General features: G+C 35.1%; 7 protein-coding genes and 2 non-coding genes across 13 annotated transcripts in view; 5 read left to right on the forward strand and 4 right to left on the reverse strand.

Moving 5' to 3' along the window:
- Nucleotides 1-6: 6 nt before the first annotated feature.
- LOC111795003 lies at nucleotides 7-1,104 on the reverse strand. The gene is made up of 3 exons (XM_023677224.1): nucleotides 842-1,104; nucleotides 615-761; nucleotides 7-536 (listed from the first exon to the last, which is right to left on the reverse strand). Exons 1-3 carry the CDS (start codon nucleotides 938-940, stop codon nucleotides 345-347), a joined length of 438 nt encoding a protein of 145 aa, XP_023532992.1. The 5' UTR covers nucleotides 941-1,104; the 3' UTR covers nucleotides 7-344.
- An 868-nt stretch (nucleotides 1,105-1,972) lies between these two features.
- LOC111794999 (mitochondrial carnitine/acylcarnitine carrier-like protein) lies at nucleotides 1,973-4,230 on the reverse strand. Of its 4 annotated transcripts, none has more exons than XM_023677219.1 (3): nucleotides 4,081-4,230; nucleotides 2,798-3,208; nucleotides 1,973-2,691 (listed from the first exon to the last, which is right to left on the reverse strand). In XM_023677219.1, exons 2-3 carry the CDS (start codon nucleotides 3,187-3,189, stop codon nucleotides 2,193-2,195), a joined length of 891 nt encoding a protein of 296 aa, XP_023532987.1. In that variant the 5' UTR covers nucleotides 3,190-3,208; nucleotides 4,081-4,230; the 3' UTR covers nucleotides 1,973-2,192. The 4 variants fall into 4 exon arrangements, with proteins under 4 accessions (XP_023532987.1, XP_023532986.1, XP_023532989.1 ...); XM_023677218.1 differs by having other exon boundaries at nucleotides 2,798-3,235; nucleotides 4,081-4,229; XM_023677221.1 differs by lacking the exon at nucleotides 4,081-4,230 and adding an exon at nucleotides 3,713-4,073.
- Nucleotides 4,231-4,876: 646 nt separating this feature from the next.
- LOC111794998 (AT-hook motif nuclear-localized protein 13-like) lies at nucleotides 4,877-9,640 on the forward strand. Of its 2 annotated transcripts, none has more exons than XM_023677216.1 (6): nucleotides 4,877-5,493; nucleotides 5,604-5,777; nucleotides 5,958-6,010; nucleotides 7,518-7,649; nucleotides 8,854-9,015; nucleotides 9,172-9,640. In XM_023677216.1, the coding sequence occupies exons 1-6, from the start codon at nucleotides 5,214-5,216 to the stop codon at nucleotides 9,454-9,456; spliced, it is 1,086 nt and encodes a 361-aa protein (XP_023532984.1). In that variant the 5' UTR covers nucleotides 4,877-5,213; the 3' UTR covers nucleotides 9,457-9,640. The 2 variants fall into 2 exon arrangements, with proteins under 2 accessions (XP_023532984.1, XP_023532985.1); XM_023677217.1 differs by having other exon boundaries at nucleotides 4,877-5,386; nucleotides 5,497-5,777.
- Nucleotides 9,641-10,007: 367 nt separating this feature from the next.
- Nucleotides 10,008-10,089, reverse strand: TRNAS-UGA. The gene has a single exon. It is a non-coding gene; the product is annotated as a tRNA-Ser (tRNA).
- A 742-nt stretch (nucleotides 10,090-10,831) lies between these two features.
- Nucleotides 10,832-11,549, forward strand: LOC111795770. Its single transcript, XM_023678343.1, has one exon. The coding sequence runs from the start codon at nucleotides 10,954-10,956 to the stop codon at nucleotides 11,311-11,313; it is 360 nt and encodes a 119-aa protein (XP_023534111.1). The 5' UTR covers nucleotides 10,832-10,953; the 3' UTR covers nucleotides 11,314-11,549.
- Nucleotides 11,550-12,468: 919 nt separating this feature from the next.
- On the reverse strand, nucleotides 12,469-13,272 carry LOC111796103 (AT-hook motif nuclear-localized protein 23-like). Its single transcript, XM_023678796.1, has one exon. It carries the CDS (start codon nucleotides 13,270-13,272, stop codon nucleotides 12,496-12,498), a length of 777 nt encoding a protein of 258 aa, XP_023534564.1. The 3' UTR covers nucleotides 12,469-12,495.
- A 5,867-nt stretch (nucleotides 13,273-19,139) lies between these two features.
- The window catches only part of LOC111795414 (zinc finger protein 10-like), a gene marked incomplete in the record, with an annotated part of 30,342 nt that continues 21,702 nt past the window's right edge, over nucleotides 19,140-27,779 (forward strand). The window contains 1 exon segment of the mRNA XM_023677827.1: nucleotides 19,140-19,862. Within this exon segment, the coding sequence (XP_023533595.1) occupies nucleotides 19,140-19,862 (723 nt within the window).
- On the forward strand, nucleotides 24,993-27,208 carry LOC111795411 (acetylornithine deacetylase-like). The gene is made up of 9 exons (XM_023677822.1): nucleotides 24,993-25,381; nucleotides 25,465-25,709; nucleotides 25,785-25,893; nucleotides 25,980-26,118; nucleotides 26,191-26,266; nucleotides 26,369-26,491; nucleotides 26,582-26,735; nucleotides 26,820-26,853; nucleotides 26,936-27,208. The coding sequence occupies exons 1-9, from the start codon at nucleotides 25,052-25,054 to the stop codon at nucleotides 27,043-27,045; spliced, it is 1,320 nt and encodes a 439-aa protein (XP_023533590.1). The 5' UTR covers nucleotides 24,993-25,051; the 3' UTR covers nucleotides 27,046-27,208.
- On the forward strand, nucleotides 27,692-27,763 carry TRNAM-CAU. The gene has a single exon. It is a non-coding gene; the product is annotated as a tRNA-Met (tRNA).

A 27,779-nucleotide genomic window follows, 5' to 3' on the forward strand; every position in this document is an offset into this window, starting at 1 on the left:
CTAAGGAATATATCAAAACACAACCCACAACCCATCGATTATATACCGATCGACATCGTTCGTTTGACCGTAACGATGCTCGGTGTACTCACTGTCATTATCAGTATCAGTATCAGCTTCCAAGCAACACCAAAATATTCAATGCCTCAAACAACATCAACTTGACTCAAAAAGTTTCATGACATGAAAAAGAAAAGCAAAAGCAAAAGCATAATGCTTAATTGATTACTCCCCCAACTTGAGGCAAAGGAATATAATTGCTGGATCATTTTATTTCTTGTTAATTTATTCCTCTGTCCAAATCTTTGTCTGCTAGCAATTATTGTCTTTATTTTTTTTTCTCTTTAAACCTGAATTTGGGAAATTTTTGAGGTTCCTCCATGGCTGGGATAATGGAATATGGGGTATGAAGACGATGGCTCCCCTCTGCAAAACTGTTTGGGAGTTGGAGAAGATGAACTGATATCAGCTGATGTCTGTGTTGAACCTAATGATGAAGGGTTTGAGGAGCTGCCTGAATCCATCTCCAAACATAGCTGCCAATTAAGGCAAGAAATAATTTGAGAAAGATGATGAAAAAGAAAGAACATGTTATGAAGGAGGAATATTTGAACCTGGAAAAGTCTGTGCTCAAGAGATGCCACTCGATCCAACAATGAACCTTTAAAGTAAGTATCTTTTAGTGCAACATCCAAAGATATGCACTTCTTTTCCACGCCTCCCACTCTTTCCAACCTCTGTTTTTTCTCCAAATACTTCATCTATGCAAGAAATAACACACCCCCATATGTAAGTGAACCTCTAAATAACTATTTACAAGAAGAAAAACAGAGGAACTTACAACCAAATCCATGTAATCTAATCTGGAGAAAAGGGTCATTGAGGAAGAAGATGAGGAATGTTGTGGATGATGGGGTAATAGCTTTGCATAATCCTCCATTGGATTGGATCGGAGCTTTTGGTTTCTTGGAGAAATGGGTGTGTTGTTTAGTTTTGTGGTTGTTTGTGAGGGTTTTTAGTGTGAAACAGTTATGTTTTCCCACTTTTTTCTGTTGCTGATTCAGAATAAGTATGGGATTTGGTTTTACCAAGTCAAGGGTTGAATTGAGCTGAAGAAGGACAGCCCAAAAGTGGTTTTGATTAGGCTGATCCATGGCTGCCCAATCATTCAAGGTCCAATAATGGAGCTTCATCATCTCCAGTCATTTTTAAGAAATGGGCTTGCCAATGGGTCATCTAAGTTTTTGTCAGATCAGATTTTTCAAACGTGAAGTATGGGATTGATATTGATATCTCTGTTTGTCTTCATGCTCTAAAATTATACCATCATGGTTGTGTTCTTGTTTTTACCCATTTTTTAAAACTTTTATAGAGATAAAAGCTTTGTTTGTAACTTCGCCATCTTAGAACATTCTAGCTTTGAATGAAAAGAGTATTATATAATTGTAACAACTAGCGGTATTGTCTGCTTTGACCATTAGATTACGTATTGTCGTTAGCCTCACAATCTTAAAATGAGTCTTCTGAGGAGAGGCTTTCACACATTTATAATGAATACTTAGTTACTCTCTCCAACCGAAGTGGAATCTCACAATTCATCCCCTTAGAGGGGAGCCTTCTCTTTGGCACATAATCTAGTGACTAGCTCTGATTCCATTTATAATAGCACAAGCGCACCATTGTACGCTTCAACCCATTACGTATAACCGTCAGTCTCACAGTTTTAAAACACGTCTTCTAGGAAGAGATTTTCACANAAAAAAAAAAAAAAAAAAAAAAAAAAAAAAAAAAAAAAACTTCATTCTACTCTCTCCATCGACCTGAGATCTTACCATAACAATAGAATTGACAATAAGAGGAGTAATAAAAAAATAAATAAAAATACAAAATTGGTCCTTTGGTATCTATACTGCCTTTATTGTGACAAGCATAAACNAAACAATACATAAAAAAGGAAAGAACTTCAACCTAATTTACAAATAGAGAATTATATTTCCGGGATCGTGTATATCGTAATGGAAAATAGTATCAGAAACATAATCCCTCTTGTTTTTCTAAAAATACCAACAATCAAATGAAAAGTTGATGAGTTCAGTTTTATTTCTTGTAGTATGCTCGGAGAGGCTACAATGAATGGCCACAATGGCTTTTCTTTTAAGCCATAAGCTATGAACCAATATGAATTCAATTCCTTAACCTAAACTAGACCTGGTGATTTCGTATACCAAGAAGCAAGCTGCATTGGCTGGGACACTGCGGACAATGGCAGGTCCAAAACCCTTGTATAGCCCTTTAACTCCTTCTGAGGCCATGATTTTCCTGAAAGCATCAATGGAACCAGAAAACCTTGGGTTTTTGTAATCATCCACCTGAATTACGCTCTTGATAACATCAGTTGGATACACAGCTAGCCAAAACGCAGCTCCAGCTACACCACCAGCTACTATTAGAGACCCTCTTCCTAGATTCGAAGTGTCTCGACCTCCTGCAAACTGCTGTTTTAGCAGCTCGTAGGTGCCGAATGCCACAGCGTTTCCCGGAACTTCTCTTGCCAATGTTGGAATCAAGCCTTTGAAGAGACCCTTCACTCCACTTGATTGAAGAACATGCTTGGCTACATCAACTGGACCGCCATACTTCACTGCCACACCAACGGAACTGGATGTTGCCAATGCACTCTGAGCTTGCAGTCTGTTCTTTAACAAGAAAAAAAAAATGAAGGTTGTAATGTCTTGTGAAGTTTCTCGTTGTTGGAAAGTCAAATAGTTTGCAGAGTTTAAGAAAAGGTTGTGCAAACCTGCATTTGATCAACTCAGTTGGACAAGCTAGAAGAGACACAGCAGTGCCAGCGCCAGCCCCACAAATCACTTGTTGGTGAACTTGAAGGGAGGCACCAGGATAAGGCCTAAAGAAGGACTCTATTTGTCCTCTTACACTGAAGAGAACAGCATTCAACGCAGCAACTGTAGCCAATGGAGCTCCCATACCTTTGTACAAACCTCTTGGGCCTTCTGAAGCTAATGTTTGTCTGACAGCATCCATTGCTCCAGAAAACTTGGGAACTTGGCCAGGAAGTGGTGCAGGTTGGCTTTGGAGCTTCACCTTAATTGTATCAAATGGATGCCCACATATCAATTGAGCTGCTCCCCCAGCAGTCCCAGCAGCAAGATCCTTCGCCACATCTCCCATATGGATGATAAACACTTTGCTGCACTATTTCAAATTCTTTAACAATCTGAAATGTTTATAAGCAGAGTAGCAGACTCGCATGAAAGATGATTGAAGTTAAACCAAGAACAACAAAGGAAGAGTAAAGGAAGGACAAGGATCATCCTTCTCACCTTCTGCTTAACCTATATGTCACTTATAATCCTACCTAATAGAGAAGATAACCAACCATGACTAACTCCAAACCAAATTAGAAATTAACACAATCACGACAGCAATATGAGGTTTGCACAAAATATTAATCTACACTGTCAGATTTGTCAGAATTTCAGTCTCATCAATCATGCTGAATGTGACGATAAATTCTTGTCATTTATTTCTTAGTCAAAAAGCTAAAGCTTGCATTGGAATAGTTACAAGACAGGACAAGACAAGACACCCTTACTTCTAGTACTTGAGATAAAAATCAAATCATCCGCTCAGAGAGAATTTGAATTAGCAATCAGAACGCGTTGAAATCTAAATTCAGAAGCTGTTTGATTACCAAAATCAGCTCCAGATTTCTGCGGAAACTGCTTGTGAATCCCTACAATCAGCTAAAACGATTCAACGAGCACGAGAATAGAAGTCTAAATGATCGGTTACATGCAAGAACTTCACTGGACGGCAACTTTCAAATGTTTAATCAAAAAGAGAAAGACGTGTGGAAGCGGAAACCATTGATTGAGAAAAGAGAGAATCGGATAGATCAAAAACAGTTCATCATGATCCATAAGCCACCATCATACAAAAGTGACAAACAGTAGCGATGGAAATGGAAAAATGAAAACATAGTTCAAACTCAACGAAATCTCATATTCGAACGGAAACAGAGCTACATTCCAAAACATCGAAGAAACCTCGAAATCTCACCGGAAGCGATTTGCAGGAAGCCGAAGAGACCTAGATCAGAAATGAGACACCGTAAGAGAGACGAAACAGCATTCGGCTTTGACCTCTTTCTCCCGGCGGCTGTCTTTATGTTACTTCACTTTACGGCGAAAAATTGGGCGAAAAGATTAAGACATTTGACCTTTTGACGATTATTTAAAAAATAAATAAATAAGGTATGACAGACTGTAATTATTCCTCATAAACAAAGCATTGAACTTAAACCTTAGACAGTAAATATAAATTCTAGTATTTAATTAATGGTTTGATTAGACTTTACCGACTAAATTCCAACCAAAACAATCTCGACACGTGTTCGTTCGACATTGTTAACCTTAAACCTTTTGAACTTAAGTTCTAAATGTTATGGGTATTTCAAAATGGGGTAAAAAAAAATTATGGGTTAATTTTGAACCACGAAAGCAACACTTAAACAACGGTTACTGTAACACCGAACTCCATTAATAAATCTAGGTTGACCTTGAATAAAATAAAATTATTACAAAGATAAAATTATATTATTTATTCGTCCAAATCTTACTTTAGGATCATAATATATATTTTTATTTCAAAAAAAAATATTTTTTTATAGTCTCATTGCCAAACTAAAATGGAAAAAAATAAAATCTGTTGGTTAAGATAATATGGAATTATTTATTTGAGATTTATATGGAATATGAATATAAATAAAATGAAAATCCCATATATATATTTATATATGGAAAAGAATATATAAGGAATAGGCTTTGAGTTCTCGGGAGGGCCGTATCTAAAAAGGCATAAAATAAACCCTAAATAATAGAAAATTTTTAATTAGCCATTTTCTTAAAATTCAGTTTCTTTCGTTCTCCAGTTCTGTAACTTCCTTCACAAACTCCTCACTCTTTCTTCATCATCATCATCATCATCTTCTTCATCTTCTTCTTCATTCGCTCTCAACTTCACTCTTTTGTTACCGAAAATCTCACATTTCTGATAATCGGAAGAACAATAGGAATTGTGAAAGTGAAGTTTCTTTGTGTCCTGATTCTGTTTTTTTTTTTTTTTTTTTTTTTTTTTTTTTNTTTTTTTTTTTTTTTTTTTTTTTTTTTTTTTTTTTTTTTTTTTTTTTTTTAATGGATTCACTTGATACTCCTCCGTCACTCTCAGCACCGTCCAACATGACGGTCGGAGTACCGACGGCGTATTCGCCAGGCATGTCCAACGCCAACAACAATGCCTCTTCCACGCTTGGTCTAAATCCGGCTACGGCACAGATGATACCGCCTTCTGCGCGATTTCCGTTTAACTCTGTGATCGCCCCTGCGTCCGTGCCTTTGGATTCTATGAATATTTCTCCGTACGACGGATCTCATTCTGGGAGTTTCAACGCTGATTCGGGGAAGAAGAAGAGAGGCNCTCTGTGATCGCCCCTGCGTCCGTGCCTTTGGATTCTATGAATGTTTCTCCGTACGACGGATCTCATTCTGGGAGTTTCAACGCTGATTCGGGGAAGAAGAAGAGAGGCCGGCCGAGGAAGTACACGCCTGATGGTAACATTGCCTTAGGCTTAGCACCTACCACTATGGCGTCTTCTGTCGGTCACGGGGATCTGAGCGGTACTCCTGATTTGGAGCAGCCGGCGAAGAAAGCGAGGGGAAGGCCACCAGGCTCGGGGAAGAAACAGATGAACGCTATTGGTATCGTCAATTGAATTACTCTTTTGTTTTTCTTTGTGTTGGAACTGCATTTTTTTGTTCATATTAATTGATATTATCNATTGGTATCGTCAATTGAATTACTCTTTTGTTTTTCTTTGTGTTGGAACTGCATCTTTTTGTTCATATTAATTGATATTATATGGACGTTTTGTTGGATAGGATCAAGCGGTGTTGGTTTTACTCCTCACGTAGTATGGGCGAAGCCTGGTGAGGTGCGTATTCTGTATAATTCTTAGCTTGTTTTTTATATAATTATTGAAATTTGAAAGATTGTTCTTTTTAAAGTGATCTTTAGTTTAAGCGTTGAAGATTGAGCGCGTTTATTAGAATGACTGCAATGCACGTAAAAGAACATGCTGTAATTGGGAAGTGATGCAGTAGCCCCTTGTTTCTGTTTCTAGTTCTAGGAAAACTACGGATTTTGTATAAAACTACATTCAGAATATGTTGTATTAAATGGGATACTGGATTTCTGGATGTCTCCTTGGCTGGTCCATTCTAGTTATATCCATATTAGAGTTCTTCATTTATCAATTTTTGTGGAGAAAATGTGACATTCCTGAATTTATCTGTTAGATCATGTGATATCTACAACCAAATATGAATTATTTCACAACGCAGAAATTATTTTGCATTGTATATGAAATCTAATGTAATTTTTTTTATCCTTTTTAAGGAACCGAATATCCTTGACTTCGATATTGATAAACGATAGACTGAACTACTAGCTAAATTATGACGGCATTGTCATAAACTGATTTGAGCTTGATTATTAATGCATTGATATCATTCCATGAAGTTTTAGCTTGTTGTTGGAGTGAAGTCAGTCAATTTAGGTATGTTGTGGAGGCTTTGTATATTTGATTTAAGAAATGATTATAAGTAATATTGAAAACAAAGGCAACATTCTTCTCAAAAGGAAACAAAAGTAGCACAAAAAGAATGAATTTTGTAGTCGCGTAAACTTAGCAACTACCTTGTGAACATGGTTTTTTTTTTAGGTAGAAGTTGCCAGAATGCAAATTGCGTGCAATGAACAAGCGTAAAATAAATTGTATGTTATTGATGTAGTTTTTTTACTTTGAAGCTGTCAAATTTCCTGTTATAAGCATGCAAATGGATATCTTGTTATTTGCAACATGATTTTAAGATTTACATTGTTCCTCTGAGCTTTGGATTAATTTTACTTCTCTCTCGGTAGTCCTTTTTTTATTTCTTGACAAATCTTTTTATCAGTGGTGTTGGGAGTTCTATTTTTTAGATTATCCTTTTCATGGTTTATTGTTAATTACGACTCTAGTCGGTTTGGAGAAAGTTAGAACATAGTCCCTACAATTTTAAAAGTTAAAATTTCTTATGGTTTGATAAAACTTTATAAGTGGTCCATGTGGTTTGATAAATCTCCACGAATACAGTAAGTACTACTTTTTCCAGTTTTATTAAACTAAAGGACTAGTTCTAATATTTAAAAGTACATGGACTAAATTCCAACTTTCTAATAGGTCAACTAATCTGGTAGAAAGTATGTAAGCATAGCTATGATTCATCTCTTATAGGTCATTAGTTTGTAATTCTATGTATTGCACGAGTTTGGAGGTGAGGATGCCTGCAAGTTTGATGGTTCCTTTTCTTCATTTTAGTGGAGAGTTATTGATAGAAGTAATATTTTATTGGAGACTCTTAGGTCGTAATGCGGGTTTCATGCTTACATGGTTGCAGGACGTAGCAGCCAAAATTTTGGCCTTCTCACAGCAAGGACCACGAACTGTCTTCATTCTCTCTGCAAATGGTTCCATCAGTAATGCTACTCTTCGACACTCAATGACATCTGGCGGTTCTGTGACATATGAGGTGCTTATAATTGTTTTTGAATTGCATAGCTGATTGACTCTCTGCATGGATATAATTACTAATGTTTTATCATATCTTGTATTTGCCTCTTTGAATTAATCATCAACTCATGTAAACTTGAAGCCTTCGCTGAATTCCAATCTGATAGCTATTGAATCAACTACATGAACCTTGGATAGCAAATGGAAAAGGATTGTTCAATTTAAGTGTGCTCAGGTTAGGATAACATTTGTTTCCAATAAGTAGTAGGGACATGCTCCCTCCCAAGTATGCACAGTCCTTTTCAGTTCTGATGTTGTAGAGATTCTGTGATTCATAGGCAGTGTTTCTAGGGTTAAGCAGGAGCCACATGTGCCTGCAAAGTGCATTCACGTGGACGATCGTCTGGGTCACCTTTTCTATAACCATTTGTACTACAGTGAAATAAAGGCAATCACCAAGTTTCTTTTTGCCTTTTCTTCTCCTTTTCTACTACACTAATTAAGAGATCCTGATCTCTTTCAGCATCTCTTGAAGGTAAAAACGGTATAAAAAACCTATATTATTAAAAATATATATTATGCCATTGCTAAATCATCTTATGTTATGTTACCATGTATTCTAATTTTGATGTAGAACTGAATTTTCTATTTCGAGAAATGCACTTTACTTGGCTCAGGTGACATTGTGTGCCTTCCCATGATTTAGCAATAAACTTATCGTCACCAAGTGAGAACGTTTCTGATCATTTTCTAGACTTGAAGTTATCACCATTAAGCTAAGGGTTAAGGAAAGGGACTCCCTGGTTGATAAAGGAGAGAGTGAAAGAAAAAATGCACATGATTATTGCAAGATGGACAAATAAAAGAAAAAAGGGCTTGGTCCATATGAAGATAGGCCGAGTGGCCTTTCTTGGAAGGGCTCTCAACAATTCCTACACAATCGATCTTTCCACTGGAAATTAAATAGGTGCCAGTTGATATTAAAGAATATGCCGAGATGATTCGTAGAGGTTATGGCTGTAGGTCGTAAAAGTATAAAACTAGAAAATATAGACTTTGTGACAATAAAACGCCGTAGGAACTCCGTACTAGTGCCAGTAGAACAGGTGCAATATGCTCTGCTTTGAGTATGTGATCAATTCCCTATGAAAATAGGCGCAACCTTATATAGGATCAGTTTGAGATCGATTCTAAAAGAAAAACATTTATCTAATCTTATGCAGGGGCAGTATGAGATAATCTCTCTGTCAGGCTCCTTTATGCTCTCGGAGAATAATGGAACTCGAAGTAGAACAGGTGGTTTGAGTGTGTTGCTGGCTGGGTCAGACGGACAGGTTCTTGGTGGTGGAGTTGCAGGAATGCTAATGGCAAGTTCCCAAGTACAGGTGCAACGTTTTTTTTTTTTTTTGTACCTGGGTATCTTTATTTCAAAGAAACTGTTTAACACTCATAACTTCTGTCTGAAGCGCTTCAAAGGCGTCATGTACTTGATAGACTTCACAAATCATGCTTTACAAACTCTGATTTCATTGCATCCTCAGGTGGTTGTGGGAAGTTTTCTCGAGAATGATAAAAAGTCCAACAACACAGGTATGCTGAATTCTGGATCTTCTGCTTCACCATCTCAAATGATAAACTTTGGTGGTGCAGCAGCAGCAGCGGCGGCCAGCCCTCCATCGTTAGGGGCATCGAGTGGCGAGTCGTCTGCCGACAACGGAGGCAGCCCTCTTAACAACAGGCATCCCGGAATGTTCAGTAATAGCAGCCAGCCAATCCACAACATGCAGATGTACCACCAATTGTGGGCAGGCCAAACACAGCAGTGAGGATTTATTTTGCAACTAACAGGGAGAAGTGCATTAGGATGATGATGATGATGATGCTCTTCAGTCTACACACATTCAACATCGTTTTGTGAATCTAACTTTCGCAATCAATTACCAAAAGTATTTTATAGAGGGGCTTATGTTTATTTATTTAGGTAATTATTAAGAAAGATTATTATTTCAATCTTGCTTCTGTTAACCCCCCTCTTTCTGCAGCACTGAAGGAAGCATGGCGCTATAACAAGATCCTCACATTTTTTATGGTAAAATAATTCGAGATTTTTAGCACGTTCTTAAGTTACCGACTCACAAAAATAATAATGCCTGTCAACGTGTATCCAGACAGTTAAAAGACGCCACAATCCCATCTTGCATTATAGCACTTATCTTATGGTGTTGTCTTTTGAACGAGTATGAGTTATATAATTATTTTAAATCTATATATAATTGATACAAAAGAGAGATATATAAAGAGGTTATCAAAGTCGATTTCAAATGTCCAAAAACGTAAGAAAGGAAATAAATAAATAAAATAAAATGAAATAAAAAACCGTCGACAGCAGGGTTCGAACCTGCGCGGGCGAAGCCCAACAGATTTCAAGTCTGTCTCCTTAACCACTCGGACATATCGACTATTTGGTGATTTTGGCATAACTTTTTCTTTACAAACAATTAAACACCGACAAATTGACCGAGTCAAATCCGTGCAAAGGCCGCGTTAGTTTTAAGACGAAACGTAAGCCAACACTGACAGCTAATTCAACCATTACGTGTCTTTTCTTTTCTTTTCTGTTGTTTTTTAATCCGTAGACAGTACAAATATTAACTTTTAATTTTTTTTAAAAAAAACTCACGCTTTTCTATTATTTTCACACTCATCACCTACCTTTTTTTACATTACTTTTTTTTCTTCTACAAAAAATTAGTTTCCAATTAACAAAAAAAAAAAAATCCTTTTAATTCACTCCAATATTTTTTAATTCACCCGAATGGGTAAGCTTTTATATATATTTGAGTAGGAACATACGAAAGTAAATGAAGTATCTTAAGTGAATCTTAAATGAAGTACATATTCCAGCCTTTTATCATTTGCCTAGAATCGTCAAATGTCTCGTCAACATCAAAATTATATCCCACAATATGATCACTAAACAATGGCAATAATGGTTCCACTTTGAAGGCCCTATGACTTACTTGTCTGTCTGGGTCTGTGTGAATGAGTCAATCAACTGCTTTAAGTTGACCCCACACCCTTAAATGGAGTCGGCAACGGCTCAAAATCCCCTCTCCAAACTTCGACATTACCCAGAAGATTCTTCAACGGATCCTTCGATCCAGAGAGCGAGAGAGAGAGAGAGAGAGAGAGAGAGAGAGAGAGAGAGAGACCCTTCACCAATAAATACAATTACCCTCCACCAATTCAATCCCTCCTCTTCCATCTTTTCAATCTCTATATAAACATCCATTCATCTTTCCCCTTCACATTCACTCCCAACAATGGATTGCTTGGTCCTCCTCCCCTGCTACGTCATGAAGAGACGACGCCGGAGAACCGCCCCACGCCTCCCCTATCGCCGCCTCAACAAATCGGAGAGCCTGGTAAGGGTGGTGGTGGGAAAGGAGAGGACAGAATTCCTGGTAGACCCATTTGTTTTAGAAGAAAACCCTTTTCGGGTTCTGATGGAAAAGGGAAGATTCGAAGAAAAACAGGGAAAAACAAGGGAAGAACACATATTATTTGTCGATGTTGATGCTATTTTGTTCGATCACTTGCTTTGGCTCATCTACAACGATTCTTCCTCTTTGCTTACCCTCAATCTAGACGAAATTCTTCACTTTTATTCTCAAGATTTTTAATTCAATAATCAAACATACTCTTCATGCTAATTATACGATATGATGCAAATAATATAGACGATGAGTTTATAATCAAAGAACACTATATTTATTCATATGAAGTCTTTTAAAGAAGCTCAAAACAGAGCTATGTTTTGTTAACATGTTTTATATCCCTCAATTGGGTGTAAGAAAAATCAAATTTTTATCCAATTACAACGAACCTCATTTTTACTATTTTACCCAACTAGGGTAAATTCCGGCCTTAAATAATTTGATCCAATTTTAAGCCCACTAGAGCTCTTTTAAATGGGCTTTGTACTTAACAAAGCCCAAACTGGCCCAATGTTTACTTTTCGTATTCCCTTTTGTTATTAATAAATATTCCTTTTATCCCTTTTAAAGTACTAAAATTCTTTATTCAACCAACATTTCATATTAGTCTAAATATAAAAAACAAATGTTCTATTTTTCAAGTTAATTTCGTTGAAAAATGCTTCCATTTTGTTTTTTCGTTACTACTTATACATAAAATGTTGACATAACATCATTTGATCCGTTCGTGTGATGTGACAAATAGAAAGAAAACTCATAGAAAAAAAAAAAAAGTCTTTTTAAAAATCATTAATGTTTAAGAATTAAATAAACTCACCCAACATAGCTTCTCTTATTCTACTTACAATACAAAACAAGACTTCAATAATTACATAAATAGTAGCAAAATTATATATATATATTTAATATAAATATATTAGTAAATACTTAATCAAAGTTTAAGCACCAATAAAAAAAAATAAAATCTCTAAATTATAATTGTTCAATTAATAGTTATGAAAATTAAACAAAAATAGTAAAAATTTGTTACCTCCAAATACTAAATTAATATTATATATTTCATGAATGGATAACAAAGAGATGTTAATCTTAATCTAACCACTTAAACCTTGTGATTAGCGAGTATTAATTGAGTTTATCATCCAGGATCACACAATTATATATATATGCAAACAAACCCTTTAATATTATCCGAAGATTATTTTTTTTTTTTCATAACATGAAAGAAGAGTGAAGGAAATTAAGGAACTACAACAATCCATGAACATAGAAGAAACTATATAAATATTAATTGAATTTCATGAAATCTTCTCAAAGTTCTGACCTTTAATTTGGAGTCTCCCATGAACATCAACGCCAATTGATTTGTTAGAATGGTAGCTGAATTTGGTTCTGCATATTTAGAGGCAAATTGAAGAAAGGAAGCCCTGAAGATGGATCTGGAAACGGGCCGCCACCCTGCGACGTTGGTGGCTGCATCTGATCTTGTTCTTGTTCTTGTTCTTGTTCTTGTTCTTGTTCCTCGAGTGGGAGTCTCTCGTATGCTACATTCGCGAACGATGCGACGATGACAGTTACTGGCCCGGCAGCCACCAACTCTCCGACAACATTCCCACCGACGACTTGCCCTTGACCACCCGCTAAATATATAGTCAAACTAGTAGCGCCGGGAGGAGCAGGCGGCGGGAGGAAAGATCCGGTAAGCGATAATATCTCGAACCTCCCTTGTAGGTTTAAGACAGCGCCGGTGCCGGTCGGTTGGCGTAAGTTGAGATTAGTTACCATTCCGTTGGCATTCAAGATGCATATCCCTCGCTGGCGGCGGCGGGCGTAGATAGCGATGCTATCAAAGACATCACAGCCGCTTCCAACTTCAAAAATATGAGCCCTTAGGGTATTGGCGCTTTCCCGGGTAATGATAACCGGGGGCTTGGGTTTGTTTTTGGAGCCAGCTGGACGGCCACGGGGACGGCGAGAGACCGCCATGTCAGTGGCGGCGGGGGCGGCGGAGACAAAATCCAACGGCTGATCTGATTCGTCTTCATGGTGAGATTGAGAATCAGGGTGGTGGTGCGGGTGATGAAGGTTGAAATCATGTCTTTGAAGTTGGTGAATATAGCGATTGCCTAAATCCAAACCAGCCATGGATTGATACACTCAATCTTATTAAAAACACTAACAAAAAAAAAAAAAAAAAAAAAAAAAAAAAAAAAAAAAAAAAAAAAAAAAAAAAANGAAAAATACTGTTCCCGGTCGGGTTTGTTTAATTCAGGGAACATATATATATATATATATATATAACTATAAGAACAACAATGGCTTAATGGAGACGAAGAACAAGCCCATTAGAGAGAGAAATAGAGCTTTACAGAGAGAGACACACACACATTGTAAAAGCTAAGTATATGTCTTATAAAATATTAATTTCTTGAAATTTTGTTGTTATTCTTCCTTTCTTTTTCTTCACACACTAATTATATTATTATTATTATTATTAAAAAGATTGAATTTTTTTACCATTGGTTTATCCATGTAAATTAATTAATATTATATAGTTAGACTTTAATTTAGTAACCATCGATGGATCTTAGCTTATCCATGAAGCTAGTACTCTGAATTAGCTCCAACCTTTGACTTAAAAAAATAAATGGTAAATTAATTTTTAAAAAATAAAAAACAAGTACCCAAAAATGTACCTCATAAAATATTTAAAACTCGGGTAATAGCAATAATAAATTACATGGAATAACTATAAAGTTTACTAAATTTCATGAATTTCATGTTACCATAATTAATGTAAAATGAGTATGATTTGGCCTTTTTTTTTTTTTTTTTTAACCATAGTTAAATCCAAAGTTTCAAACTTTACAATGACGGACCGTATTAATTTAATATAAAGTTAAATTTTGAAGTCAATAATTATTTTCTATCTAATAATTCAAACACAAATTTAAATTTTATTTATTTATTTTATTTTATTTTGTCATTTAATGGCGATGTCTATATTTGAGGGTGTAATTCATTTGTTGAGAATAAGACAAAATTTCAAAATAAATTGTTTATGTGCTATTTGATGCATCCAACCAATGGGATTTTAAATATAAGTAAAAAAATGTTTAATGAGTATAATTAATTATTTAATTGTGTGCAACTTGGATTAAAACAAATCCAACTAGGGTTTGACCAATCAATATTCATTGCTTTTGCTTCAATTTTGTTTGTATTCATGGAGCTTATCTCCACATCCATTCAATTCCAACAAAATTAACTTAATAAGGACCCTATTAATAACCCTTGATTAAACCCAATTTAACCATTTGATTAATGCATTAATCATCTTTTAATATAAAAAAAAAACCTTTTATAATTAATTTTCTACCTTATCCACATTCATTTTTGCAGTGTGTCGTAAAATATTAAAAGGGATTTTCTATTGTAATTAATAATTAAATAATTCATCAATTTTCAAAGATTATTTTTCCACCCTAATATCATAAAATACTATCCATATTTCTAAACAATATTTTATTTTAATTGAATTAAATACTTGTCAAAATATTAAATTAGATTGCATTATATATATAAATAATGGAAATATAAATTAGGGTTTTAATGTACAACCTTATTTCTTAGTATTATGTATTTATTTGAAAAATTAAAGGGAATATTAGTAAATTATTAAGTGTAACTTTAATTACATTTTCCCCTCTAATCAAAGACTAATTGGAACCACTAAACAAACTTTGGCACAGATTCTTTTTGGATAAGATTTTGTTTGCAGCAACGAACATTTAAATTATAAAAGTAATTATTAAATAAGCATTGGCTAGGGTTTTGCAACTTGTCAAAATCTAATAATGCCCATGCTACAAAATATATTATTTTTTATATAGGTGAAAAAAAAAAACATATACATATCTATGTATCCTCGTACTGAATATTAATTTGTAACCCTATGTTTTTTCTTTTAATATAAACAAATTATAATAACAAACATTAGAACTTGTAATTTAATTTACATTTATCAATTTAGGAGCATGAGGCATGTAGTGTAATTGGAGCATCTCATTCATTTTATTCCGTTTATTTTTAATTTTTATTTTAATATTTCAATGACATCAGTTGATCCCGTTTCGCTATTATTGTCGCATTCGTTATTTTCCACCTTTCATTACCTACTTTAGGTAGAGAAAGGGTGGTTCTTTTTTCGTGCAACCTTTAATAATTTAAGTGAGATGTATACATAATATGAACTCAGAAAGCATAACGAATATACGTTTTTATTATATAAATAATGCAAGTGGGGAGGTAGTGGGTTAAATGAATGGAAATGAATTGTCAAAATTGAAAAGAAAGGAAATTGTTTAGGTTTTGAGCATTGACTCCAAAATTAAATTAATAATAAAGAGATTAACTTGGCTTTTTTTAAATAATGAACACCACACCAAAGCGTGGAGAGGTAGAAGGTGAGTGACATTCACGTGCAAATCCAGGTCACCACAGCCCTGAGAGTGGCAACCTATGATTGTCGGCCACGAGGTGCCTGTCATTTTCCATTGGGAACCGCTCCGTTTCTCTAATTCTTCTCCTTAAATTCCGGGTGGTCCTCCAAAATCCATTCATTTCGTACTCCCACGCTCTTTTCGAACCGCGTGACCTTCAAACTCCCAAAAATTTCATCTTTTTTTTTTCTTTTACTTTTTTCAATAAAAATAAAATTCGTTGGTATACTTATCTCCAACCCTAATCATAATATATAGTACTTAATTCGTATGATTCCTATAAATACACGCCATCTAAATATTATTTTATTATCTAATTTATTATATTCAAACGGCATGACATGTGCTATCATTATTTAATTTTATTTATATATTTTTTTAAAGATCAGACACTTAATTCGGTAACTATATATATAAGTATGTAACTAAATACACATTTATTTTTAAAAAATTTTAAAGATAAAANGTCGGCCACGAGGTGCCTGTCATTTTCCATTGGGAACCGCTCCGTTTCTCTAATTCTTCTCCTTAAATTCCGGGTGGTCCTCCAAAATCCATTCATTTCGTACTCCCACGCTCTTTTCGAACCGCGTGACCTTCAAACTCCCAAAAATTTCATCTTTTTTTTTTCTTTTACTTTTTTCAATAAAAATAAAATTCGTTGGTATACTTATCTCCAACCCTAATCATAATATATAGTACTTAATTCGTATGATTCCTATAAATACACGCCATCTAAATATTATTTTATTATCTAATTTATTATATTCAAACGGCATGACATGTGCTATCATTATTTAATTTTATTTATATATTTTTTTAAAGATCAGACACTTAATTCGGTAACTATATATATAAGTATGTAACTAAATACACATTTATTTTTAAAAAATTTTAAAGATAAAAGGAATGGTTTCATATAAAATAAAATTTGTTATCATAATAAAATGAAATGTCAACTTTTAATTTACGTATTTTTAAGTAAAAAAGGGAAGAAAAGAAGGAAAAGCAATATGTCCTTATTCTAAAGAAGCCTATACACCTGACAACAATTGTTCTTGTTTCACTAACAATAAGAATAACAAAAAAATTTTGACAACAAAAACACTATGGCTTTTTGTCTATTATATATATAAAGTCATCGAAAATTACAAAAGTCAACGATGCTGGATAAATTCATATAATCGAGTCACATACTTATTACACCATAATTTCTCTCTCGTCCGAAAATCTAATATTATAGTAATTTCTATTTTTTTAATTGAAAAAAGATAAAGTTAATAGTGATAGCTCGCGACCGTTTATCTTGAGTTTGTATAATCATTAGAAGACATGCCCGATTGATAATGATTAGCTCATAGTATCTAGTTTGTTTTAGGTTTAGTCTATAATTATAATTCAAAATGCTATTTAAAGGAAAAAAATAGTGTATGAATTAAAAAATGTTTTCTGATTGTACTCCGTCTTAGGTTAAGATTGTCGGCTCGATAAATTTTGACGTGTAATTATTTCTAAATATATTAAGGAAGTTATTGGTGGGCTTTTTGTTTCACCAAATAACGGCCCAATTTGTTGGCAGACTGCAGTTTAGATGGGCTTCCATGTTTTCTAATTGGGCCAAGTCATGGGGTTTGATTCGGCCCATAACGAGCAAGTCATGGTTATTGGGCCACAACTTGAGCTGAAACCCATTATAGAGCCTGTTCCAAACGCAGTGTAATTAAGAAATAATGAAACATTAAATTTCTAATTTAAACAATTATTTTCTAGATTAATTTTGATTAATCAATGGTGCACGAGTGTTTAAAGTGTTAGGAATCACGACTCTTCACAATGGTATGATATTGTCCACTTTGAGTATAAGCTTGAGCTTCCCTCATACCCGTAGAGATAGTATTCCTCGCTTATAAACCGATGAACATTTCTTAAATTAGCCTGCGACTCACACCCAATAATCCTCAACACAAAATAACACCTTTCATACGTTTTAAATAAAATTTCAAACAACCCGAACCAATCGAACTTATGGATCGGACGGAGTGAGAGTGAGAAANACCAACCGAACTTATGGATCAAACAGAGTGTTGAAAATTTTAAAAGAAATATGGCCCCCATAAAATCATATGATAAGATTTTTTTGTGCACCTAACATTTAATCGAAATGAATTTTTGTTCATTTCATTTAGCACTTTTAAGTTGTCATTGTCAACCTCCTCCAACCCTTTCCCTTGTTTAAATTTCAACCACATCAATTTTCTTTTCCTTTTTTCCTCGGTCCCCTCTATGTCCAAACTCGAACTAACTCAATAATCCTTCCAACAAAACGAGCCAAACCCACTGTTAGCATATGTCTGCTTTGACTAGTTGTTAGGTATCACCATTAGAGAGGGGTTTCTACACTCTTACAAGGAATACTTCATTCTCATTTACGATTGATAATTGAATTGTGGGTATTAAATAGGATTGATTTGGGATTATTAATGAATTGAAAACCTTAGCTGAGAATCCAACTAGAAAACTTAAGGTAGCGTAAGAAGATCTTATTCCTCAACATAAAATAACACCTTTCATACTTTTAAAATAAAATTTCGAACAACCCGAACCAACCGAACTTATGGATCAAACAGAGTGTTGAAAATTTTAAAAGAAATATGGCCCCCATAAAATCATATGATAAGATTTTTTTGTGCACCTAACATTTAATCGAAATGAATTTTTGTTCATTTCATTTAGCACTTTTAAGTTGTCATTGTCAACCTCCTCCAACCCTTTCCCTTGTTTAAATTTCAACCACATCAATTTTCTTTTCCCTTTTTCCTCGGTCCCCTCTATGTCCAAACTCGAACTAACTCAATAATCCTTCCAACAAAACGAGCCAAACCCATTATTAATATATGTCTGCTTTGACTAGTTAGGTATCATCATTAGAGAGGGGTTTTTACGCTCTTACAAGGAATACTTCTACCATTGATAATTGAATTGTGGGTATTAAATAGGATTGATTTGGGATTATTAATGAATTGAAAACCTTAGCTGCGAATCCAACTAGAAAACTTAAGGTAGCGTAAGAAGATCTTAGTTATATTGTGGTGGCATTCAACACAAGACGGCAGAAACAAGGGTTGTGTCTTTAAGACAACAAACACTAAGATTGTCATTTGTGTTTGGTTTTTTTCCATTTCAAGATGAACTTTACAATGTGTCTTGAAAGCATGTCAGATTCAGAAATGGATTGATTAAGGAGGCGAAGAAGCCAAAGAACAAAAAAAGTTATAAATTTTTGGATGAATTTGGATGTTTGGGGTTAATGGGGTTTTGAAGTTCAAAATTGATCAGAATATTGTCAATTTCTAGCTAAACTCCAAATGCGTTTGCTTAAGAATAATTTGGTGATATCACCGATTTGAGAGCTTCATTTTGTCTCCTTCCCCCCATTCCCCCTTTCATTTTAACTCAATCATACCTATTTTATCTATCCCTTGTCAGTTCATTATAATTGCCCTTCCCTCCATGGCTGCCCACCTTGACCTTCTCTTTCAATACTCTTCTTCTTCTTCTTCTTTTCTTCCTCTTTCTCAAATTACTCGAGACGGGTCGGCTCCGAACAGTTTGAGCCCTATGCAAACGCCGGACATTGTTGTCGATGACGATGACTCGTGGGAAGTCAGGGCTTTCGCGGAGGACACCGCTGATGTCATGGGAACTACTTGGCCTCCTAGGTCTTACACTTGCACTTTTTGTAGAAGAGAGTTCAGGTCTGCTCAAGCCCTAGGTGGTCATATGAATGTTCACCGTCGCGATCGTGCTCGGCTCCATCAAGCCCCGTCGAACGCAATCAAACCCTTTTCCTCTTCTTCTTCTTCTTCTTCTTCTTCGACCTCGAATTCTTTCATTATCCCAACTCATGATTTTAATGGTGGAGGGTTGTGTGTTCTCTACCCATTCCCAAACCCTTACAACATTCGCTCACCCTCTTCTCTTTTCTCTATGTCCCATCGTTCCTTCAACAACTTCATTCCCTCGACCTCGCCCGCCTCAGCCTTTCCGATTCGTAATCACCGCGCCGGAGCGAGTAGTTTCCCTCAATCGTTGAGTGATGAACAAGCCATGGAAAGTAGCAACCAAGAGGTTGATCTAGAGCTCAGGCTTGGACAGGCTCCTTCAACTCAAACTCTCATGGAAAAGGGTCACAAAATCTCTAATTTTGAAGCTGCGTGTCTGAGGAAGAGATCAGATTGATCAATTTGTAAGCCAATTTCTTTTTTTCTTTTTTTCTTTTTTTAATTTTTATTTTGGGGGGTTAAGTTTTTCCTGTTTGGGATTGAAATAAAATTCAAAAAAAAAGAATTAAAGGAGGAGATTTTAATTCTGGAAGAATCTTATTGGGAAGAAAAAGAAAAATTAGGGTTTTGAGGTAAGGGACTGAACAAGAAAGTGTGCAGTGGAATGTCTTTTTCTAGGTTACAGATTTCAAGGTAAAAGTAAGCATCCTGAGCCTACATTTCCGTGGGGATTATTACTTCCATCATCCATGGCTTTTGTTTCTATTATTGTTTTTTTTTTCTTTTTTCAATCAAAATCATTCAATCAACCAATTAAGAAGCTCATATTTAGGATGAATTTTAGTTTCATGAATTGGGTGTTTCTGTTTTTGGAATGTGGCTAGAATTTGATCCCTTGTTGTTTTGGTTCTTAAATGAAGGGTTTAAGAACATTATCATCATTCTCTGCATACATTAGACTACTCAGTTGAGAATATGCATAGTTGTTTGATGAAACCCTTTTGATAAGAACAACTAACAACTAAGAGTCTTGTGATCTTAGCCTTATGGAATGTGTAGCCAAAATCTAGAGCCCCCCTCCTTCCTCCTGTCTCTAACTGGAAGAAACCAACCATTGGAGAAGGTTGTTGTATTTGTGAAAGGATAAGATCGCCCCAATCTCATTGGTTTTGTAATAGCATATTTGAGATGTATTTTGTGAGATCTCGCGTCCGTTGGAGAGGGAAACGAAACATTTGTTATAAGAATATAGAAACCTCTCCTCAACAAATGTATTTTAAAACCGTGAGCTTGACGGTGATACGTAATGAGCTTAAGTAGACAATATTTGCCAGCGTTGAGTTTGAGCGGTTACAAATGGTATCAAAGCTAAACACTAAATAGTATGTTAGCGAGGACGCTGACTCCCAAGGGGTGGATTGTGAGATCTTATGTCTGTTAGAGATGTAAACCAAACATTTCTTATAAGAATATTGAAACCCTTCCATAACAGACACATTTTAAAACCGTGAGACCGACGACAATACGTAACGGGCTAATGCTAACAATATATGCTATGGTGGACATGGGCTAGTATCAGATCCAAACATCGGGTAGTGTGGATTGTGAGATTTCACATCGGTTGGAGAGAGAAACGAAACATTTCTTGTAAGAATGTGTAAAACACGGTGGACAATATCGGGTAGCTCATGGATTGTTACACATTTATTGTGTCTCACCCTTAAAGCAATGAGAGGGTGAGTCACATTATAAGGATACCAAGTTTAGTCTTAATATTACCAAAAAAAAAAAAACAAAAAAGAGGCAAGTTTAGATTAAAGTTGAATGAGATGATGAACATAAGCATGAATGAGGAAGAAAAAAGGAAGAGAGAGAGAGACAGAGAAAGTACTAAACATAGCAGAGAAAGGAAGGGATGATAATAGGAAATGGCACACGAGTGGAGGAAAAGAAAGACATAATTGGGGGTAAGGTTTATGCAGAATGTGTTGTGAGAAGTGTCGCTTTTAGAAAAGCAGAGATTTGTGGGGCGAAAAATAGAGAGCATACACCACACACCATCCACCATCCACCATGCACAAGCCGACGAACCGATAAGGAGGAACAAAAAAATGATTACTGATTTTTGGGTAACTTCGGAATTCCCGCTCCCCATGCACTGACCACGACTTAACCTCAAACCCACTTCCCACACGCTTTCCCTTCTCCCTTTCGAATCTTTCTCCCCTCTCTTCCTTTTTCTCTTATTAACCCTTTTTTTTCCTCTCCTAAATGGTATTAGAGCCATACACCAAATGATGTATCAGCGAAGATTGTCTAAATGTTGATTACAGAAGGAGAATGAAACAGACCATATCTACTAACAGTGAGTTGTTACATGATTTCAAACTCAAATAATTTGTATACCCCATTGGCAAGGGGAATCACGCAAAAGATCATCCAACCCCGAACTTGTCGAGCTCACAAGTCCCACGAAACTCGAACTTATGGAAACGGTTAAAAAGGTTGAAAAAGAGAGGGAGTGGGGAAGGAAGGAAGTAAATAAAAGAAAGAGAGGGGAAATGTGGGGGGTAAAAAGAGAGGGAGGGGGACCAAAAGGAAAAAGAAAAGGAAAAGGAAGTTGTAATAACATTGAGACAGTGCAGTGCAGAGGTTTGGTTTGGTTTGGTTCGGTTCGATTGGGTTGGGTTGGGTTGGATTTGGTGTAATCAGAGAGAAATAACTCTATTGGGGAAATGCATTGAATTTTAGGTTTAGGAATTTTCATGGGCTCCATCAAACCTCATCAAACTCAGTACTTTCCCATATCTTTTCTTTAGCCTTTTGTTCAGTGGTCAAGTTATTACCGCATTTATTCCACTGAATTTACCTTTTTTTTTTATTTATTTAAATTTTATAGTAATAAGAAAAGGGAATAAAAACAAAGGTTTACTGGTTGGTGTACGGTGAAAAATGGGGGAGCAAGTGGTGTCTCTCTCGGTTACATATCAAAAAGAGTGGTCCAAAACTTGATTAAAATCATTGCCTTTTCTAAACAATAAAATAAAATATGATCATTTATTTTAACTCATATGAGAAGAGTAAATCAAATATAAGCAGAACTGAAAAGGCCCTCCTCTAACCAAACCCCACCACTCCAATTTCTCTCGACATTCGTCGTTATGGTCGTGGGCGTACGCATCCGTTTTATGGTCCATTCAGATAGGCCCGCCAGCTCCATGCTCCTACCGCCTCAACCTCCCAACGCCTGGCCCAGCTTCCAACATATCCGCCTCAACCTACCACCGTATTAAAAAACTTCTTTCCACGACACATTATTTAATTTAATGTTTGCGCGTGGGATCTCATAATCTAATCTTCTCCTCTAGTACTACCGTTCTAATTGGCACACTCTAAAACCATCACTATCTGTAATAACTCAAGCTCACCACCACTAGATATTATTCGTTTTAGTTCGTTACATATTGTCATAAGCTTCACGATTTTAAAACTCATTTGTTAGAGAGTAATTTTCATGCCCTTATAAAAAAATGTCTCGTTATCTTCTCCCATTAATATGAAATCGCACGTTTATCTTTACAATCTTTTTTATTTATTGCGAGACAATTTTATAATGTCTAGAAAATGACTCTTTTCGTTTATTGAGACAATTTTATAATATTAGAAAATTTTCAAACAACAAGGAAAGTGATTGTTAATTTCGGTTTTAGAATTTCTCAAAATATTTTGAAACTTTGTTACTTTCCCACTTAAATTTTTTAAGATCGATAAGTTAATCCTAATTAATTACAACAACACTTTTATGTGATAGACTTCAATACATGATTAAATTTTTTTTATATTTCTCAAATTTTGTTTGTTTAACTTATCAAAATCACATGGTATAATAAAGAATAATGGGATGAACATAGATGCATTGAAAATAGGTATGAAAAGGTTGTATAGTATGAACATAAATTCCCAAATCCCAAAAAATAAGAGTAAATACGAACAACAATACTGAACCATTACTACAATTATTTTAAAGGGTTTCGATTTGTCACATGTTTCATATTTCTATGTATATCTTACTTTATCTTCTTGTCTTTCTTTTATTCCTNTTTTTTTTTTTTTTTTTTTTTTTTTTTTTTTTTTTTTTTTTTTTTTTTTTTTTATTCTCACTCACATATATTTTAAGATCTCAAAAGGTCACCCATTCATAATGATTGAACCACGAAAAAGGAAGATGGATAGTAAGTTTCAATTCTTTTAAACATTTTTTAATTGTCCTATCTTAAGATCACTTTTGTTCAAATATGATATCAGTTCATTTATTTAATATCGAAACCTCTAGATCTGTAACGTTATATCTTATTTTTGAAGGTCTAGTAACTCTCACCGCCCAACGAACCCCACAAATAATTGAATTAAAAAGGGACCATTTTATGGCACGTTACATTGTCACCATTTTTTTTTTCTCCTTCCATCCTCACAATAGAATGAGCTAAAGGTTATCACAAATGAAAAAGACAAAAGCAGTCGATTTGTAAGATAAAGATTTACATTAAATAAGGACATTGTATTTGTGGCACGTTTTCCTTTCATTTGAATTTTATCGAACACTCCAAATCCAAGTTGCTATGTAACTTTACAATCACTATTTGGCCTATGCACACGACTCCCTCTCAACGTGGGATTTTAATTACGTCTCTCGCTTTTTATAGTTAAATTACAAATTTAGTCTTACTTATCGTCATCAATTATCGTTGAGAAATCGAAATAAACTTCATAAATGGCCGGAAAATGGAGAAAGCGAAAAAGAAACACATATAAAAATAGAAACCATTTTTGAGACGAATGTAACTAAACACGAACTAAATGGGTCTCTCGAATAATATACTTCTCCTTCTATAAGCTATTATCAAATTACAATATTTGTAACTTTTTATCATAATTTTTAAAATTATAAGAATTAAAATTTAATTTTCTTTTGATAAGGGGATTAATTTATTTTTGAAAATATTTAATAAAAAATAATCTAATATAGAATATGTATTATTTGCTTTATATAATTTCTTCCCGACATTCCTTTCTTCACAATAGGTAAGGACATTTTTCTTTAAATTCCAGCCAAATGAAATTAATTCAAAACATCATATGATTTAGTTCTTATTTTGGTCTTCATTTATTATTATTACTATCGTCTTTTTTATAAGAATTTAAAAAAAGTTATGTTGAGATGTGAAGGAATGAATCTTGTAAAAAAAAAGATTTTATGTCCGAATTTTTCTACGTTTATATTATTTTTTGTGAATAAAATTTTAAATATTTTCTTTAGCCACATGTCAAAATAATAATAATGGTGAGACGAAACATTGCTGCTCTTCGTAATTATATGATATTCTTCACTTTGAACATCAATTCCAGTGGCTTTGCTTTTGGAAATAATGAGTACTAAATCCTCACTTATAAATCTATGATCATTCCTTAAATTAGGGGACGTGGGAGTTATATCGTGGAAGGATAATGGAAATGGGAATGTTGCGTTCTGTTTTTTAGAAGAAATCGTAGTTGGATACGTCTCCTTGTTGGCCTATAAATACTCCAAAAACGTAACCAATTCAGTGTGCAAATCTTTATTGTTGGACAAGAATCACAGCCATGGGTTCCAATGCATCCGTCAAAGACATTCTGGGTGAGCTCGAGAAGGGAAGCTACATTTCTCTACTCTCCGATCTCATCAGCGAGTCCCAGTACGTCCAGAACAACCCACCAGACCTCGTTCCTCAAGAGGATTTGGTTGGCGCTCACGTCCGTGGAGTTCTCGATCCATACAGCACTGAAAATGGTGGAACCTTGATTATCAAACAAGTCAACTACACTCCCGGCCGTGGACATTTGATCATACGCTACCCTGGCGCCGACTCTGCCAAAGTAGTCTCCTTCGTTGGGAGTCACATGGATGTCGTCCCTGCCGATCCCAGCGCTTGGGTATTCATTCTCCTCCTGCTCTTTTTCTTCATTCTCCATGTCTCCATTTGTTTTAACTATAACCCATTTGTTTGTACATACAGACATTTGACCCTTTCTCGTTGAGTATCTCTGGAGATCAACTTCGTGGCCGTGGGACTACTGACTGCCTCGGACATGTTGCTCTGTTAACTGAACTCCTGAAGAAACTTGCACAAACTAAATTAAAGCTTAAGAACTCTGTTGTTGTTATATTCATTGTGTCTGAAGAGAACAGTTCAATCCCAGGGATTGGAGTAGAACAACTCTGGAAAGATGGGTACTTCGATGATTTAAAAGGAGGACCTCTGTAAGTCATTGCTCTTGTAAGACACTCTTTTTTATGGATGTGTGGCTTATTATAATTGGGTTTCTTCCTATATAGATATTGGGTTGATACTGCGGATTCACAACCTTGTATTGGCACTGGCGGTACCATTCCTTGGTTCATTAAAACAACTGGACACCTCTTCCATAGTGGTTTGCCAAATAAGGTAAATTAGTTGATATGATCCAAATCAGGGCTGGATTTTGATTTTGATTTGGATTTGGATTTAGGTCAGGTTTGATTATGGTGCAGGCTATTAATGCTTTGGAGCTGGCGATGGACGCTTTGAAACCCATTCAGTTGAACTTTTATAAGGATTTCCCTCCTCATCCTAAGGAACAGGAGTATAAATTTGAAACGCCATCCACCATGAAGCCAACCCAATGGAGCTGTAAGTTGTAAATCATCATCGCTTGATTTTAGATACCCATTGGAATTGTATGATTTATGTTGTTGATTTTAGATCCAGGAGGTGGGCTTAATCAAATTCCAGGAGAATGTAGTCTGGCAGGAGATGTCAGGTTAACTCCATTCTACGAGTAAGTAACCATGCTTCCTTTCTTCTTCTTCTTTCTTCTTCTTCTTCTTCTTCTTCTTCAACACTTACCAGATTTAGTGTTCTGTGTTCGTGATTCTTCCAGTGTGAAAGATGTGGTGGCGAAGATCTCTGGTTATGTTAATTACATCAATGAACACGTGGAGGATCTTGAATCTAGAGGCCCAGTTTCAAAGTATACTCTGCCGGATGAAGGACTCAGGGGAAAGTGGGTGTTTTTGTGTCTCTGTTTTGGATTAAAAGTTTTTTTTTTTTTAATCAAATGGATCCAATTCAGCTCATAATTTGTTGTTTGTAGGCTTGAAGTGAGTTATGGTGAGTTGATATCAGGGATTGCATGCGATTTTGGTTCTCGTGGGTATGAAGTTTTATATAATGCAACCAAGGAAGTTATAGGAGAAGTCAATCCTTACTCCATTACAGGAAGTCTCCCACTTGTTAAGGATCTTCAGGTACCAACACATATTCCCCATATTCATTCTCTTTTCCTCTACACCTCCTTTTGTTTCTCATCTTTTTACTATGACTTCTCGTAGGAGAACGGCTATGATGTTCAGACTATTGGCTATGGTAAGACCTATAAAGTTCTCTATTTATAATCATTTGTCCGTTAAATTGTCAAGTATTCAAATGGTAAGATGTACGTATGCAGGTTTGACGGCAACTTACCATGCAAACGATGAGTATTGCAATTACAGTGACATGGCTAATGGGTACAAGGTGTTTGCCAGCATCATCTCGCAGTTGGAAGAAGATTACTAAGCATTGTGAACGCAGTGTTTCGCATAAAGCGAAACTGAACTGAAGAATAATAAATAAATAAATGTGGCCAATGTGATGTGTAATATTTATGTATGCTTTTCTTGCTGTATTTGGATTATGTATTAAATAAAAAGGCTATAGTAAAGCCTCTTTGCTTATTTTAGTCTGTGTTCAATGTTTGCAACTGTCTCGACCAAGAACGCTTAGAAGAGATCGAACAAGAACGAGCGATTGAGTAATTGTCGAAGTTGAACTAGTTGAAAATTGATCAATTGTAATTTGAATATAGTTTTGTAAGGTTAAGTGTAATATTTTAGGGAAAAGCTTAATTAAATGAAAAATACAAACAAATATACAAAGTGTATTACATGAAATATATCGATAATNAATTGATCAATTGTAATTTGAATATAGTTTTGTAAGGTTAAGTGTAATATTTTAGGGAAAAGCTTAATTAAATGAAAAATACAAACAAATATACAAAGTGTATTACATGAAATATATCGATAATATGGACAAAGACAGAAATTTAAAATCGCATAAATATAAAAGAACTAAATAGAATTAAAAAATTGATAAAAATAGGAAAGAAATAGAAACAAACTTATAAAGCCGGGAATTGTTTTTTTGATTATTGTAATAACAAATCAGAGTGGCGCAGCGGAAGCGTGGTGGGCCCATAACCCACAGGTCCCAGGATCGAAACCTGGCTCTGATAAAGTGATTTTTTTTTT

This window comes from Cucurbita pepo, chromosome LG05 (genome assembly GCF_002806865.2).
Source record: "Cucurbita pepo subsp. pepo cultivar mu-cu-16 chromosome LG05, ASM280686v2, whole genome shotgun sequence".
Taxonomy (NCBI): Eukaryota; Viridiplantae; Streptophyta; class Magnoliopsida; order Cucurbitales; family Cucurbitaceae; genus Cucurbita; species Cucurbita pepo.